Genomic DNA, 16,718 nt, shown 5'->3' with positions numbered 1-16,718 from the left:
CAGGCCGAACAGAAAAGCAAATTATCAATTTCTGATCGTCAAACTCGTGCTGTGTTAGTTGAGACATGGATATCGGCATCAACCCAACAGACATTAAATTGTCTACGCGGTTGAATAATAATAATAATGATAATAATAATAATAATAATAATAATAATAATAATATTATTATTATTATTATTATTATTATTATTATTATTATAGGACCACAACCTTTATTAAATGAGGCCTGCTTTTCCCACTGATAATATTGTTTTGATTTGTAGTCAAATTAATCTCTTCTCTGCACAAACTAATCAGAGTAGACTAGATATTGTCTCCGTTTCCAGCGAAGCCCTATATTTGCATACACATAAACTGGGTCAAATATTCTAATTTTATAGCCAAATATGATGCTGAAAGTGTGGCGATCCTTGAAAGTCGCTTACTGTACATTTCTATCACAAAGTTTACTTATTGTTTTGTTTTAGCTAGTCATTTATACCTGTTTCTAGACTGTAAATAACAATAACGCCTAAAACATATTTAAACACTTAGATTTATATTTACATTGTATACATAGGCCCCCTATATGCACATAGGCAATATGAATTTATCGGGGATGACTTTTGACCAAAAATAAGGCCACTCGTCCTCTCTATTTAATTTGCCGCAACATGCTTCTAGTAAATTTAGAATGTCTTTCAGATCAAATTTTGAAATCCTTCAAGTTTAATGAAAAAAGTATAGCCTACTGTCCTTTATAAAGTCTATCTACCCTGTTAAATTCTCTGGTTAAGTAATGAGGACGGATATATAAACAGTACGTTCGTGTTTAACTTATTTATCTGTTGGCGTAATAGGAACACTAAAAGACTAAACTATAAAAACAGAATGGGAGTTGTTTGTATGTTGTTCGTTTGAATTTTCTCCGGCAGATGGTGCCACTGGATTGTCAGTACCAGCAGCAGTACCAGCAGCCGCTTCGACATCGTTGTTCTGCAGCTGACTCAGCGCCTCGTTTATCTCCGCCAGTCTTCGGGCGCGCATCTCGGCAACCACCTGTCGGTATTCGATGAGTAATTCTTCGTTCATGGAATCTCTCCAGAGAAAATAACACTCTCCTATCATCCAGAATAAAAGAAGAGCTCCCGCCAAAGTTCCAAAGAAAACCAGAAAGGCGAGACACACGCCCATGATGAGCCTGGCCTCGTCTCGTTCGTTTCTGGTGGAGGAAGGGTCGAGATGAACGTCGTCATAGCTGACCCTAGCGTGTTGAGAGAGGAATGACGAGGCACCAACGAATACAATGAGAAGTATTATGATCAACGCTACCCAGCTTCTTTTTGCGCGAAAATCGAGATAATTCATAAGGCTGTATTCCTGAAAAAGAAATAATTATACATTACATTTTTTTCAAAATAAAATGAAAGTGAAAAACAGCAGTAGATAGCTACTTATTCACTTGTTTTTGATAATTGAAAAACATATGTTGCTTTTGCTATATATAATTACATTTTAGCGTAATTCATAGAGAAAGTATATATTACTACCACGCCATATGCGCAATAAAAACACCCATGCCAATGATCCGAGTTTTGTATCATGACGAAATGTTAAGTAGGACAACGTCAGTATCGGAAGTTAGTTATAGAACATGCTCACTTGTACACTGTGAAGAATCGCCTTACGAAATACTTTTAATACGCACATATAAATAAATAATCCTTTCAAATTTGATATATTATACATGTACATGTATATCACCCACCGAATTACTTGCCGCCTCGACGGCCGTTGCGAAATCAAATATAGAATCATCCGATGCTATGGCTCTCAGGACGTTCCCGCGTCTTCTTCCCCGAGGGGAGGGAATTCCTTGGAAACTCTGACCACACAGCTCACACGTCCGGTCGCGTTTAACGGTCACCCACTTGGTGAGGCATGCGGTGTGGATGTGGCCGAGACTGCCATGACACGAACACGGGGTTTCTATTAATGGGTCATCTGGAATGATACAGTGAGATATTTTTGTGGTTCATTTAAAGATTAGAAAAAAAAGAAAAAAAAAACTAGAACCTAAATATATGTACATGTAATTGGCTCTACTTAAGTTATATGAAATACTTTCAGACTTCATTATCAGTTTCTATTCACTGTGGCTGCCGCAAATTTCGTTATTAAAAAGTGCACAAACAATATATATGGGAATGTTGAAAAAGCTATAAAAGGAATTATCTTAACACCTGCCCAATGGTAATACGTCTACGATAACAGAGGGTTACATTGAAGAATATCGGTAGCGTGTCAATCACACGTCTGCTGCATTTTCTATCGGACAATATGCCCTTGCTTTCATAATGATAAATTTGTCTTTTGTATTTTCGCTGATAAGTATCGTTTTCACAAATCTGCGGTACTTACTTGACTCCCTTTCACTGAGCTGACAGATGCGGCACACAACACTTCCCTTGCTGGTGTCACTGGCAGATCTGATAGACAAGTCGTCATCTGTCACTGTTTTCATTCCTCCCTTCTTCTTTCTGATCTTTTCTCTGGATTGGGCTCCGCTTGCTGGTGTCGCAGACCCACTGGTACTCTGGCCGTCGTCAGCGACCTCTATCTCTATTGCACTCGTTCCGCTGGTGGTACTTTGACGGCTGTGGTCTGAGCTGTTTCTGACGGGTTGCCCTTCCTTAAACAGAAAATAAAATTAAGGATTATATTCAAAACTTTAAGATACCATGTTTTTTTCAGTTTTCGTATAAAACCTCTCTCAGATGCCAGAAATTAGGGAAATTACTGTCAATCATTTTCAATTTGATTTATTTGTTAATTAATTAATTTATCTATTTTTTAATTCATTTATTTATTCATTATTACTTATTTTTTAAGTTTATTTATTCCTTACAGCTTATGTGTACAGCTCCATATTTATTTATTATAACTGCTTTTATGTACAGCTGTATTTGCATGTATATCATTTTAATGAAAGGTGTTTTATACATGTAGGCCCTACATTAGACCTACCCGATTTTCCACTGGTGGCAATGTTTCTTCAGACGACATGGCAATGTTGATACGCGTAACGCAAACACTAGTAACTCATTTCCCACTGAATAAAGACCTATAATTGGAAGGAAGCTCTTTTGTCTTTAACGTGAATTACATCTTCTTCTCCATGCCGTGTGATGCCGATGGTGGGTTTTTTGGTTGTGTGGTTACCGTTCACTAGCGCATCACTTGTGACGTCAACAATCAGCAGCGTCGTTATTTGACGGTTTCGTGTGACGTCATAACAGGGCGTTTGTTACAACATTACAGTTAACTCCACTGTGAATTTCACTGCCGCCAGATGTCATTTAGTGCTCTGCATTTGATTTGATTCGATTGTCACTGACGACTCGTTTTGATGTAGCAACAGCTGTTTCTGTTTCTATAAGACTTAAAATTGTAAATTGGCCTACCTTATCAGGGGCGGATTTAGGCCGTCTTCTGGGTCTTCCGGAAGACGGTCAGATTTTCAAGTTTACATTGAAGGGTATCTAATTTTTTCTGTCGGAAGACGGTCAAAAATGGAAAATGGATAACCAAATATAATATGGAAGACTGTCAGGAAATATTTCTGGATCCGCCCCTGCTTATTACTTACCCTTTATCTGGTAAGTTAAAGGGTATTCATTGCATAGGTAGGCCTATCAGTTGAGATTTTAAGTTTTAGCAGAAGGATTCAAAAACCTTTTCATTTTCTACTCATAAGATATATGCACAGAAATATGCAACATTCTACAGATAGCCACGAAGTGAAGCAGTGCTTGACGTAGACGAAGAAAACGTTTTAGTCATGTTCTTGTCACACACACACACACACACACACACAAAAAGCAGAAAGCAGAAAGATAGAAATAACAAAAGTAATGTAGCTTTTAAATTCGTTGATTTAATCAGTTCCGTTTTCACCAAGTACCAGTACTACTCATTATCACACAAGCACAGCACCAAAATCATAGTACCCCGGTAACAAAACAATATTGCAGTCGGCCACGTGGCTCGTAACTTGCAGTGAAATCGTAAGTTAAAACATATAACAGAATGATGCTGTTGAAAAACACTTAAATAGATTTTAATTTGAAGGCACAATGCAATTTTCACCTAATTCAACAATCCAGTCATCCACTCATTAAAACTTTTGTATACAGAAGGGGTTTCGTAACCATTTTTTATTTCCGTCGTCTAGACCATAAATATTATCCTTTTTCGCCATGATTTCAGACCCTCTCTGTGCACGGCTGCAACATTTTTTTTACAAAGTGTAGGCCCCTACTTGCTGTAAACGTCGCATACTGGACTCAGTCTCTACTTATCAACAAATGAAGTTGATTTGTTATGACCCCAAAATCGTTCATGATTGCATTTAGAAATTCCAATTTGTGTGTTATAAAGATTTATATCCATTCGACTGAAAGAAAGCCGCAAGTTAAAGTGATTAAACAGTTTCTTCGTGGCAACCTCCATTTTCTGCTGAGCCGCTGTCACTTCTTTGTGTCGTCATATTCACGGTTATGACGTCATTGCCAGTTGTCGCAACGTCACAGGTGGGTGGAGCCATGTTGTTCGTGGCGGTTACTTCTGTAGGTGGCGCTGCGCCATTAGGATCGATATCATCCACAGTCCCTGAACTTGTGCTGCTTTCGTCACTGGTCAGACTTCCAGAAGTATCGTCATCCAGGTTACGCCCATGCCTCATGGCTTCCACAGTCGCTATGTACTCTTCCAACATGTCCCGGTTCATGGCGTCAATGCAGTAAAAAAGACACTCTCCGAACGCCCAGACTAACAGCAGCACCACCTCCACAGTTGAAAAGAAACTCAGACAACATACGCACAGGGACAGTATGACTCTGGCGTCTCTTTGGTCGTTCGTAGAGGCGTAAGCATTGTCAATGGTGGCATCGTAATTCAGTTTGGCGGTGTAGGTTAAGAATATAGACGCACCGAGGAGGACGGATAGCGTCACTACTATAAGCGCCACCCACTTTCTTTTCCGTCGAAAGTCGCACCAGTTACAGCAGTCGCAGCTCTAGAAATACAGATGACATCCTCTTTAATCTACATTATAAGAAAGAAGGAAGGAAGGAAGGAAGGAAGGAAAGAAGGAAAGAGACAGGCAGACAAACAGTAAGAAATTTAAAGAAAGATATACAAACAGATAATGATTAATCAACTCAGATCCACTTTTCATATAGCAATTGAAAAAATAAAAAATAAGGAAAACTTAGAATATTTCTATGATCAACTTACGACGGTGGTCGCATTTTCTAGGGCGTGCTGCAGAATAGAGTCGCTCGAGTCTATGGATCTTTGGCTCGAACGCTGCCTACCCCAAACGGGCTCCGGAATACCTCGGAAAGTCTGGCCACAGAGTTCGCACGTCTTGTTCCCTTTCACTGTCACCCAGCGCGTGAGACAGCTGTGATGGATCAGTCCCAGACTGCCCTGGCAACGGCACGGAGATTCCATGAAAGGGTCATCTTTAGGAAAAAAAAATATTGGAAATAGTTTCTATCAAGGCCATGACAAATATGCCCCACAGTTAATCTCTGGAAATTATATTCTTGATTGTTAGCAAACAATTGTATGATTCTTCAGTTGATTGAATTTTAAATGAGATTGGTACTGGGAATATCTAGTTTATTCCTTATATACATGTATATTATAGTAGTAAACAGAATCGTTTATTTACTGTAGGTAAATGTTATTGTTACAAACGAGACGACTCTGAACCTATATGTGTTTGTGCAAATATGACAAAGCTTTGATCTTACCCGATTCTTTATCATTCAGTTGACATATACGGCATATTGCACTTTCCTTGCTGGTCACTGACTGTCCGTCTGAAAATGACTTTGCTTTAAACTTGACTTTTTCACTTTTTCTTGTGATATCAGGAACAATAATTTCATCCTCATATCCCTCTAGGTCTATTACTGCTACGTGCCGTTGTCTGCCTTCATTTCCAGTAGCTGAGCTATTTTCTTTTACCTGTAAAATATTTTTTTAAATTAAAAGACAAAAGTTTGTGCAGGATTCGATAATCGATCATATCGAAATAAAATGAAAACCTGTGTTAGATTCTACATGTACGTCTCATACACGTATTCTATATGGAAACCCCTATATACCGCGACTGTCGGCAGTTCCTGGCCAATCTCCTTACAACCATCCTCTGCTGACAGCATGAGGGTATGTTTTACCGGTGTAGCCCCGCTGGTAAGCTTTCACACTGCCATACGCCCAACTGAAACTATTTACAATGTCTCCATGGATTTATTTCGTTATTGTTTGCGTCATCTTCTCGCGCTTCACGCTCAAGACGTCCACGATGTTTAAGAGACGTCGTAATATGAAAATAATGCAATAAACAGTTGTAATATGTTACATAGTTGTAAATCTAATTATTTTTCCATAAAGAGGTCTAGCGATACATATGTAATATCAAATTGAAATGTAAAGAGGGAACATTTCTGTTTATGCAGCTTCAACGCAGATCGCGCTATATAGTGGTAATCCGCATCACCCCCTAGCTAAAACTTATCATTTTTCCTTGGCCTATTTGCTACACTGAATATTTTATCAAAATTCGTCTGTGACTTTTTAAATAATGCTGCGAACAGAGACACAGAGGCTAACTGGAAAATCCCTTACTATCTTTTTAATAGTATATTAAGGGCCCTTTTACGGCAAATTTACAAATTCATTTACAACTTCATGTTATCTATAGGCCTACGTGTCGCAATGCGCTTGCCCGAGGCTTTGCTTCCAGCGGTGCACATAAATTTTAATATCTGTGGAAAGGTAGGCCTATAGGCCTATATGGAGCGTGGTATTATTATATGCTTTTCAAACCACAGCCTATTTTCCTGCACATACATAAAGGATTCACTGTACATGCGGGTTATAGTTGATAATGCGTTGATATATTGTAGTTTTGCAAAAATATAACCCACTCGCTGACGGTGAATAATGCATAGCCCTTAGCCACGCATAGATCTAACTAGTAGGCCTAAGTCAAGGAAAAGAGGAAAATGACAAAATGGTAGACCGACAGGAGAGATGGATAACTCTGGAGCTACACGCAGCAGACGACCCCTCTCAATGGAGCGGGAAAAAGTTGGCAGTGGCAGTGCAATCTTATACTGTGGGGCCTTTCTTCTCTCGGCCGTGGGGAAGTTGTATACGTTGTACGCAATGAAGTATTACAATAACAACATTTACCCAATACCAGCGACTACACTCGTGGCATGGGCGGAAGTATTGAAATTAATCACCATGGTGACGATAATGCTACTCCAGGGAAATCTTTTCCAGACACGCTTTTCGGTATATTTTGCCCTACCGGCCGTTTTATACGGTTCTACAAATAACATCAACGTGTACGCATTGCACTACACCTCTCCCCCAGTATGGGCAGTTTTAATACAAATGCGGTTGATCTTTGCGGCACTAACGTACAGGTGGATTTTTAAACGTAGCATCACAAAGATACAGTGGCTGGCCTTGGTCTTACTGATTGGCGGGATAGTTGTTACAAAAAGCACAGGAGACACACTGAAAGGAAACTATATTCACCCGGCGGCCATTGCCTTGGCAGCGATTAAATCTTTGCTATGTGTAGCGGCAGCCATATTGACAGAGGTACTACAATATTCAGTGACATTTAACTTTATGTTACGTTTTTTATCCTTCAAGCAAAATATTGTTTATGTGAAGCAGATAAAAATATCATTCTCACACAATTGTCAATTAGGTCACAAATATATGTGTGAAAGATTTTGTTTGTAAAAAGAAAAGGTGGATTCCCTGTAAGACTGTTTGTTAAAACTACATGTTATACGGTGCATCTCCCTCTATCCCATGTGGATTTCAGGCAAATTTCAGCATTTGAAGACAATGGTTTTATCGACAAAGTCTCGATCATTTCAACAGAACAAAAGATGAGAAAAAACTAAATGTACCTATATGTAAACGAAATTTGCCTCTTTCGTTTTCAAGCTTTGTAATATTGAACTTTTATTATGATCTTTTTCAGTACCTTTTCAAAAATGACCATCGAAGTTTTATTGAACAGCAAATGCAGTTGTACTTCTTTGGTGCAGTCGTGACTTCATGTTTTAGCGCAGTGGAACTGAGGACCTCATCCACCTCGTGGCCGCTGTTTCATGCAAGTACGTATAGCATTTCACATTCCAGATTGAGATTAGTCTTACTCTTATAAATTAAGTAGCACCTACAAAAGGGTCGGTATCACTAGGTTTACAAATGGTGGTTGGTCTTTTTATTTATTATGATCATTATTATTATTATTTATTTATTTATTTTTGCTGATGGTTTAACTAAAGTATGAATTTTGAAAATGCTATTCGTGTTCAAATTAATAAAATGAAAATCATCCAGGCCCATTTATTCCTTTCAAATCCCTTGCTTAATGAAATTCGATTCTATTCTAAAATTGTTTAAATAAATGATCCAGGTATAATTCTTGTATATACGTTATGCCGGTTATATTTCTTGTTTTCTTGTTCTTATTGTGTCAGATTCATATTAATACTTAAATATTATTACTCTAACCCAGACCTTAACTGATAATGCTATCCATAAAAGAGAATGTGCTTCACTTAGTAATCGAACCCAAGTCAGAAGCGAAGTGAGGCAAATAAATAAAATAGTGAATGCCGCTCCCCCATTCTGCAATATCCTGGACTCGCCAGTATAGTTATACATATATGTAATTAACAATTCAATGACATTTTGTCATTTTCGACTGGCAACTCTGTGACTCGGTTGGAAACAGAGGAAACATGCTGCAATAATTAAAGACCAGTCGACAGTGAAATGACAGATGTATTATTCTGACTGGGAACCAACGCAACCTCTAAGCACGCAATACAATTATTGTAATGCATCAAATAATTTTTTTATTAATTTCAGGTACCCATGGAACAGCTGTTGTTTTCCTCCTAGTTCTGTACTTGTTGTTCTCTGTAATCACAGGCTGTGTCGTTGCTATAGTTATAAAGAAGTTGGACAACATAGTTAAATTATACGTCGGGGTGCTCTCTATCTTGATCACGACATTCATTTCCTCGGTTTTCTTTTCTGGCGTTTTTAAAATAAGCGCCCAGTTTGTTGTTGGGTTTCTTCTGGTTTGTGAGGCTATTTTCCTGTACGAGAAACCGAGTTTGTGACAAAGGGGCCATGTGAAATTTAAAATATTTGTGGAAATTAAAAATGGTAATTGGAAGCAGACAGCATTGAACCCCTAGTGGGGATTACCCCCCTTATTCAAAACTATGCTAATTTACCTGCCCTTCTGAAACAAAAGGTACGTAACACTGAAACCAGAGAAATAGAAATTCCGCCCTGACATTCTGGTGGCGTTTGCAGTTTCTGTGCAAAATGTCGGCTAATAGCATAGCTGGAATGTAAATGTAAAGGTAACATTTTATTTGGGAATGCAATAAAATAATAAATAATGTTTTACATAACTTTTTTGTTTTACTGTCTATAATAATAAACTTTAAAAATAACCTTAGACAAGCCCCTTTTTTATTATTATTCTTAAAATGGATTTAACCCAATCATCTTTTCTTTAAATCTTTTCCTGCTCTTTAAATTACAATACAAATAGTTTTTACTGGCTATTAATCTGATTTTTTTTATTCATGGAGCGTATCTAACGTGCTTGGGATTTTAAATATTTTTATTTATGCCTTAGCCCCAATAACTCAAATTCCTTCAGACCGTTAATGAGTCGTTATCGTTTTTTGATCATGAATCGGCCAATAAAGCAATACAAAAATGGGAAAACGTGGTTTATGTGGCTAGCTACACTTTTACAAATACACTGCAATTCGGTACATGTAGAACTCCCCCAGATTATCACTTGATTTTTACGTTGGTTCGTGAAACTTAGATCACCTCTTATGCCAATCATTTGTTCATTATCTTTTATATTTCAACGACTGAGGGGCCGTTCATTTCTTTTTTATATCTAAAATACGTTGTAGGAAGGAGTTAGACCATGAATATACATGTATTAAGTGGTTCTCATTTTTGCTTATCGCGGGCGTTTAAAAGACTGCTAATTGACTTTGCTGCATAGGTAATTAAAACGACACCAAAGTCGCTTAAAAATATTATTTGATAAAACACTAGTATTGATATTAATATTAATAATTAATTTCTCATTCACTTAAAGATATTACAATGTTCTACCACAGCGACAAAGCGTTTCACGTTTCTACTTTGTCCTCCTATAAACTATAATGGCAAGTGCCAAAAACATAGAATTTTAATAAATATTTAAAAGTTAAAATAATTGCTTGAGGTGTTCACAAGTAGGCCTTTATAGAGCGTTACGCTTCAAAGTCTAGTTTTCTTTTAAAAGGCGAGGAGGATGGCGTTGAAAATGGCGTTGACGGCGTTGAAAACGGTGCGTTATGGCTCATTTTGTCGGCAGCTCCTGTCTGTCGGAGGAGCGATTCCGTGAAAGACAAGAGTTCTCTCGTTTCACTCGCTTGACCCCCTTTCTTCCTGAATTCTGTAATAGCCACAAAGAGGCAGAAAAAGCCCATTGTTGACAGAAACGCCATGCTGAAGAAGACCACAGTCATGATAAATGCGAAGAGTGCTATGACACCTATAATAATTGTAAAGGAAGTGACGAAGACAAACCCCATGAATCCTAACATAGCAACAAAAAGCACGAACAGTGGCGTCTCTATGAGTTTTGATACAAAAGTCTTAACATACTCTAAAGTTTGTGCTGAGATGCTTTTCAGTAGCGACTTCCCCGTCCAGTCCGAGGACGCAGACGAGAAAGCAGAATCCGTTTCCGCCGTGTCCCCTTCTTCTCCAGACTCCGTAGCGTCACTGTTAGTGGAGCCATCTGGTGGCACAGCGTCTCTGGTGGCGACCCCAGGGTCGAGAAGACCCGTGAAGTCGAACCGAAAAGCCAGGCTGAGGGCTGAAGCACACACCGCCGCCACTATCCCGTCCTTCTGCAGCACTTTCACTGGCTCGCTCTTTAAAAGTTTGTTTAGCGGGTTATAATGGTCCAGATACCCGTTAACAGAGCCCACCGCTGCCTTGGCGAAGTTGAAGGCAAAAGACATGGTCGCTCTAGAGACTGAATAGGTGGGCTTCTTTTTACTTTGGACCAGGTAAACGCTGGAGCTGTCTGGAATAAGATAAATTATTATGTATCAACAAGTGTACATACGAAAAACCATGCCTGTTATAAGTATAGAAAATGTTCAGGAAAAAATAATTCGCACTAGGAAATATGTTGCGTGGGTGCTAGATTAATATTACTGCCAGTAATTGATAAACGTAAGTCATTGCGTGAAAACATGAAAAATTTTACAAAAGAAAGTTTATATTTTTAAATTTTCTTTCGTTGTTTTCTTTTTCTATTATATTTCTATTAACACGAGTAAAAGCTTTATTGTACGCGTTCACGTGTCAAAGGCATGGATCGACAGAGTCGACCCGATGAAGCGTGCTGCGTAGGTGATACGTGAAGGCATGTTGAAGATAGTTTGTGCAAATATTGTCCCTAGATGTAGAATGTACTGATCGAAACTGTGCAAATATTATGGATTGACTATCCTGTCACCCCTCTTTCAGTATGCTACTGTTCATGCCTTGGTTGAAAATCTACTGTGGCACAGATTAAACGCGTATAAACTAATAATGATTTACCTGAACACAGATCATTGACCATTTGTAAGCGTTTTTCAAGCTTTTTCAAATAAAACTCGACCTGAAGAAAGCGGCGACTTTTAAAAGAACTTTTTATTGCGTATGAGTTTGGAACTTGGTGCAGAGGTCGGAAAGCTCCATAAATATTCAACACCGGAACTTGGGGGGGGGGGGGGGGGGTCGCGCAAAAATCCAGTGAGCGGTCGTTTCAGGTGCACAGCTGGGTATAGTGTGCATAATTTGTGCAATCATCGCTGTTGGTATCTCCTGTGGCACTATGGTCTTATGTAATAGGAAGTATTTGCTGTAGACAATGACCACTAATGACCATTATCAATAAATACGTCCCCAAATGACCAGTAGATGCACAATGCGTATCCGCTGGCGTGGCTAATTTTGCATACATATCATGCATATAATTAGAAATGTATTTGTATGGATATTATCAAATGAAACATGGTAGACTCGACTGACTCTGTGTATTTTAGAAATATAGAATTATCCTCTCAAATCTGCTTTTTTCAAGTTATTTTATACTTAGCAACCACACACACACACACACACACACACAAACATAGTCGAGCAAACCGAGACCTTCTGTTTTGGCATTAAGATCTCTAGACTCTTTTCGCATGCACTGCCCATTTTTTATCTAATATTAACAAAATTCAGTGACGCACAAGGAAATGTGGCTTTAACCAAATCTTCCGGCAGAAAAATACATGCAGAACTTCATTAGGTTGGTTCTTTTTCGGAAAACCTGAATTTCCACGTCTTTTTTCTTGACTTACCGGTAGTCTTTATGCTACATTACAATATACATGTTGGCCTATTTACACTCTTATCTTGTACATAACTCAGCTTTGAAAAAATACAAAACATTACGGTCACAATAATCTTTTTTCGCAAATTTGGAAAAAATTCCGAGGAGAGGGTGTAAATGCTTTACCTGTGGAGAGGCGATCCGCCCTTCCCAGATTTAACCATTTACTCACCTTTGTACGTCGGCATCCGTGACAGCAACAAACGAGCTACGCAATCACAAATATATCAAATTATTTGTTTCTGAACAAAAGGGCTAATGTTGAAGGGGTTTTTCGTCCCTAACGTCAACCATACCCACGTAGCGTCTCTATGTTACGAAGTCCTATATTAAATTAATGCACGTCACATTCACAGATTCCGTGACTGCCACGTTTCTGGTTAATGATAGTATGCGTGTATAAATGAAATTTTGAACCTTGCCCTATAGAACCGCCTATATGACCTTAGTCAATCCAGGGGAGAGCCTCTCACGAGAGCTCAGGTTTTATCTTTATTGCCGAACTACGCGTAAATATTAGGTCTATATTTTTTACAGACTACACGGCGTTTATATTCAGTTGTTTTGATTATTATTATAAAATTATAATTAATCAGTATTAAATAAATCTTAACTCAGACTATTAAGTCATAATTTTATTAATTCAATTCATCTAACTGTGTTTTAAGTTTTTAGTTTGTAGAGTCTACAGAACATATTTTATGGATTTTAGACTTTATATAATATATTATATTATTATTAAATTATTAAGTATGTAATAAGATTTGTTATTAATGAGTGAAGGAATTTTTTAGCTGAGCAGCAGACATCTGCTTATGGGGGTAGCTATTACGTAATCTACCTCAGTAACACCTGACACAGTCATTAAGTGATGCTTCGTTATGAACCGTATCGTCTTAATTAATTCCCCATGCTAAGAACGGTGGAATTTCCTTTAGCACTAATTAAGTTTTATTCAAGTTAAGATCATGACATCGGACTGAGACGACCTAGGATGATTAGGGATGCGTTCACAATACAACTATCGTACTAGGTAGTTCGAACTAACTCACGGGGACTCTCGCTGAATGCAATCAGTTTAACAGATAAACATACCTCTTATTGTTTCCAACGTACGCGTATAATCACCAGCTTTTTTTCCTTTCTACTCAACGCCAGTAGGGGGCGTGTTAATCTTTTGATCTGATTGCATTTAGCGAAAGTCCGCTCGGAGTTGGTTCAAATCGAAGAACCTGGTACAATGGTTTCATTACGAACGAAATATGTCTCTTGTATTGACGCATACAGCCAAATTTTCGGTCCACCATGACCAAATGTGAAAGCAGCCCGTGTTTCCTGCCAGCCCCTCCTGTGTGTAACTATTTCACGGGATATGTTGCCCTGATGCTGTCACCGCCGCATGGTAAAACGTGTACTCAGACATGAACGTCCTCAGGTGTGCGAAGTTAAATGTTTAACATATAACATTACCCATTCTTTCTACCTGTGATACACTTTCATTAAAAATACACTACCAAATTACATGCATTTTCTCTTATCTCAGAAATAGACTACCGAGTTTTTAAAAAGTTTTTTTTAGTAAAAATTATGAAAATGATAGACCCATTGTGTTATACTATAGCAGATTTTTGCTTTTTTACTATTATTGTACTTCACACCATTCTAACTTGTTTATCTTTAAATAGCTACTTTAACAGCGAAATATACATTTGCATAATTTATGATTTAGTGTAATTTATCAATTATATTATGTTACCATATACAAGGTGAAAAACATATGCAACAGTAAAGGAATTAATTGAATTCAGTTGCTAATTGTTTGGCTTATGACTGTTAGTAAACCTTGATTTCAATTTTATTAATAATTTGGGGCATCACATATAATTGAATGTTGCCTTTGGTTGTCAGTTGGCTTATTGATAAGTCATTTTATATTCTGCCAATTATATTCGGCCAATTTTGAACCGTGACAAAATATTCTTTCCCATGTCTTTAACAGGTAAACACAAAAATACCACACCGTGTCGATAATTAGATTAACAAATGTAGCGCTAAAGACTGTATTACTCGCGTCATTGCCCTTGAGGTTTCTATACGGAAGGGAGGGAAATCCGTATGATACACGTCTGCGCGTCACTTCTGCCGGAAACTTGATCCCACAATCATCTTCTAAAGTTACTCATTATAGATATCTTGTAAAAGTACTTTTGTAAAAATGTTGACATACCACCTTATTAAAATATCTACACGTATGTAACTATGTTCCTATAGAGTTACTTATAAGCATCCTGTAAACCACTTTTATAGAAAAAATGTAGACACTGTGCCTTATAAATATGTCTATGTACAGTAGCTATGTTCTGATAGAGTTACTTAAAAATATCATGAAAAAGCACTTATGTAAAAAATGTAAAAACACAAACTTAATTTTAATATGGGAAGAACTTTAATTTACCTACACGTTCTTCACTGTATGGGCGATCTCGTAACAGATGTGTAGCCTTTTCACATACCAATTTACCAATGACCACAAACGGTGGTTTGACACGGACCTTAAATAAGTTACCTATGTGACGTAAATTGTTTATAGGACTTTGCTCTCGCTATGGATTCAGACGGAACAGCCTAGTGGACAAAAGCCCATCCTCCACCAATGGCCAGGATCACGGAGATTATTTTATCACTAGACATCCACAAATATTTATCTGACTATTCATTAGCTGGTAACATTTATATTTTGTGAAATGGCTTTAATTTTTGCATGTCTCCTCTTGTGCATTATGTAAATGACTGCGTTTCTTTTACCCCCTTCATTCAGATTTTTTATTTTTTCGGATCTGACCTGCGATTCATTTTGGTTTGGTTCCCTTCGTGTATGAACCTCACAGAACAATACTTAATAAAGTCTTAACGTGAAATTAACACCTGAGAAGCAATTAATCTGCAGCTATCGATTAGGGTGCGAGTTTGATTGTCACGTTAACCAAGGGTCAGAATAACAAAACAAACGACACATAAATATTGACATCCAGTATATTTAGGAGGGGGTTGTCTTATCAAAATATTTATTAGCTCTACAGCAGAGATTGCGGCATTGCGATGAGCTATGAAATAAAGCACAACTGTAAAATTTGTGCGAAGGTTGCGAATCTTAAAAATTTTAGGACTACATTTCATCTTAGTGCACGCGAAAGAACTGCAGACGAAAGAGGCCCGTGCGAAACCCCCCCCCGGCGGGACACTGCCCTCTGGGCCCCGCGAAGGGTAAAAAAAACGGACTCATCCATAAAAACACCCACTCTCATCCATAACAGCATCCAAATCAAAATTTCATGTCGTAAACTGAAACGTTGATAGATATTGGTATTTTGGAGAGACGACAAAAATTCAGAATATTGAAAGGAAAAAAAACAACAACAAAAAACAAGCAATTGTCCGCCCAAGGAAAAGTTTTTCTTTTCAGTTTTAAAAATCAATGAGTGTTTGATTGATTGCAATTCATGACTTCTGTGACATACAACATACAAGTTCACAACATGTTAAAATAAAAATGAATATTGTCATTCTAGGCGATATAGCCACATAGTGAGGGAGGGTGATATGTAGTTTGATGGGACCGATCGAACGGGAGTCAAAGTGTGATCAGGAAAACGTGTTTCAGATAACAAGATAACAGTAACGGCCTTGACCACTGTTGACCAGTCTGGTCAGTCGGCGGGGCTGGCAGCAGTCCAGCTAGAACCAGAAGTCTGGGTCTCAGGGGCGGATCCAGGATTATTTGAAGGGGGGGGGGGGGGAGAGGAACGACAGGTCTCGGATGCGATGCCGATCATCGCCCCTTTGGTGTGTTTTTTTTTTCTTTTTGGTGTTTTGAAGAGCAAACAGTGCCCTTTTGTGCGATTTAGAACTATAATTTAGCTAGTAAAAATTCTACTTTAAAGAGGGAAATATTGTGAGATATATTTTTCAGAAACCGCAGGGGGGAGGGGGCCGTCAGGACCACCCTGACCCCCCCTCTATATCTGCCACTTGGTCTAATTAACTGGGTCTTAATGACCTAGCTACAGGATACAGACCCAGGCCCGTAGCCAGCAATTGTAAAAGGGGGGGGGGGGTCTTTATCTGAAAAGTTGGGCCTTTTGTAATGAAACCT

At 38.2% G+C, this 16,718-nt stretch overlaps 4 protein-coding genes across 6 annotated transcripts; 1 reads left to right on the top strand and 3 right to left on the bottom strand.

The window, feature by feature from the left end:
* Positions 1-269: 269 nt before the first annotated feature.
* On the bottom strand, positions 270-3,289 carry LOC147761099 (uncharacterized). Its single transcript, XM_087015847.1, has 4 exons — positions 3,010-3,289; positions 2,404-2,674; positions 1,751-1,986; positions 270-1,362 (listed from the first exon to the last, which is right to left on the bottom strand). The coding sequence occupies exons 1-4, from the start codon at positions 3,046-3,048 to the stop codon at positions 856-858; spliced, it is 1,053 nt and encodes a 350-aa protein (XP_086871973.1). The 5' UTR covers positions 3,049-3,289; the 3' UTR covers positions 270-855.
* Positions 3,290-3,887: 598 nt separating this feature from the next.
* Positions 3,888-6,377, bottom strand: LOC147761098 (uncharacterized). The gene is made up of 4 exons (XM_087014507.1): positions 6,162-6,377; positions 5,805-6,021; positions 5,281-5,510; positions 3,888-5,059 (listed from the first exon to the last, which is right to left on the bottom strand). Exons 1-4 carry the CDS (start codon positions 6,216-6,218, stop codon positions 4,466-4,468), a joined length of 1,098 nt encoding a protein of 365 aa, XP_086870633.1. The 5' UTR covers positions 6,219-6,377; the 3' UTR covers positions 3,888-4,465.
* A 534-nt stretch (positions 6,378-6,911) lies between these two features.
* Positions 6,912-10,005, top strand: LOC106174594 (uncharacterized). The gene is made up of 3 exons (XM_013556215.2): positions 6,912-7,674; positions 8,069-8,204; positions 8,968-10,005. The coding sequence occupies exons 1-3, from the start codon at positions 7,093-7,095 to the stop codon at positions 9,222-9,224; spliced, it is 975 nt and encodes a 324-aa protein (XP_013411669.2). The 5' UTR covers positions 6,912-7,092; the 3' UTR covers positions 9,225-10,005.
* A 157-nt stretch (positions 10,006-10,162) lies between these two features.
* Positions 10,163-15,047, bottom strand: LOC106174587 (uncharacterized). Of its 3 annotated transcripts, none has more exons than XM_013556209.2 (2): positions 15,025-15,047; positions 10,163-11,218 (listed from the first exon to the last, which is right to left on the bottom strand). In XM_013556209.2, exon 2 carries the CDS (start codon positions 11,151-11,153, stop codon positions 10,395-10,397), a length of 759 nt encoding a protein of 252 aa, XP_013411663.2. In that variant the 5' UTR covers positions 11,154-11,218; positions 15,025-15,047; the 3' UTR covers positions 10,163-10,394. The 3 variants fall into 3 exon arrangements, with proteins under 3 accessions (XP_013411663.2, XP_013411662.2, XP_086871860.1); XM_013556208.2 differs by lacking the exon at positions 15,025-15,047 and adding an exon at positions 12,738-12,954; XM_087015734.1 differs by lacking the exon at positions 15,025-15,047 and adding an exon at positions 11,743-11,871.
* Positions 15,048-16,718: the final 1,671 nt, after the last annotated feature.

The sequence above is a fragment of the Lingula anatina genome, chromosome 6, assembly GCF_051362555.1.
Source record: "Lingula anatina isolate TDL-2025a chromosome 6, LinAna3.0, whole genome shotgun sequence".
NCBI classification, from domain to species: domain Eukaryota; kingdom Metazoa; phylum Brachiopoda; class Lingulata; order Lingulida; family Lingulidae; genus Lingula; species Lingula anatina.
This window is presented reverse-complemented; position numbering and strand designations above follow the sequence as displayed.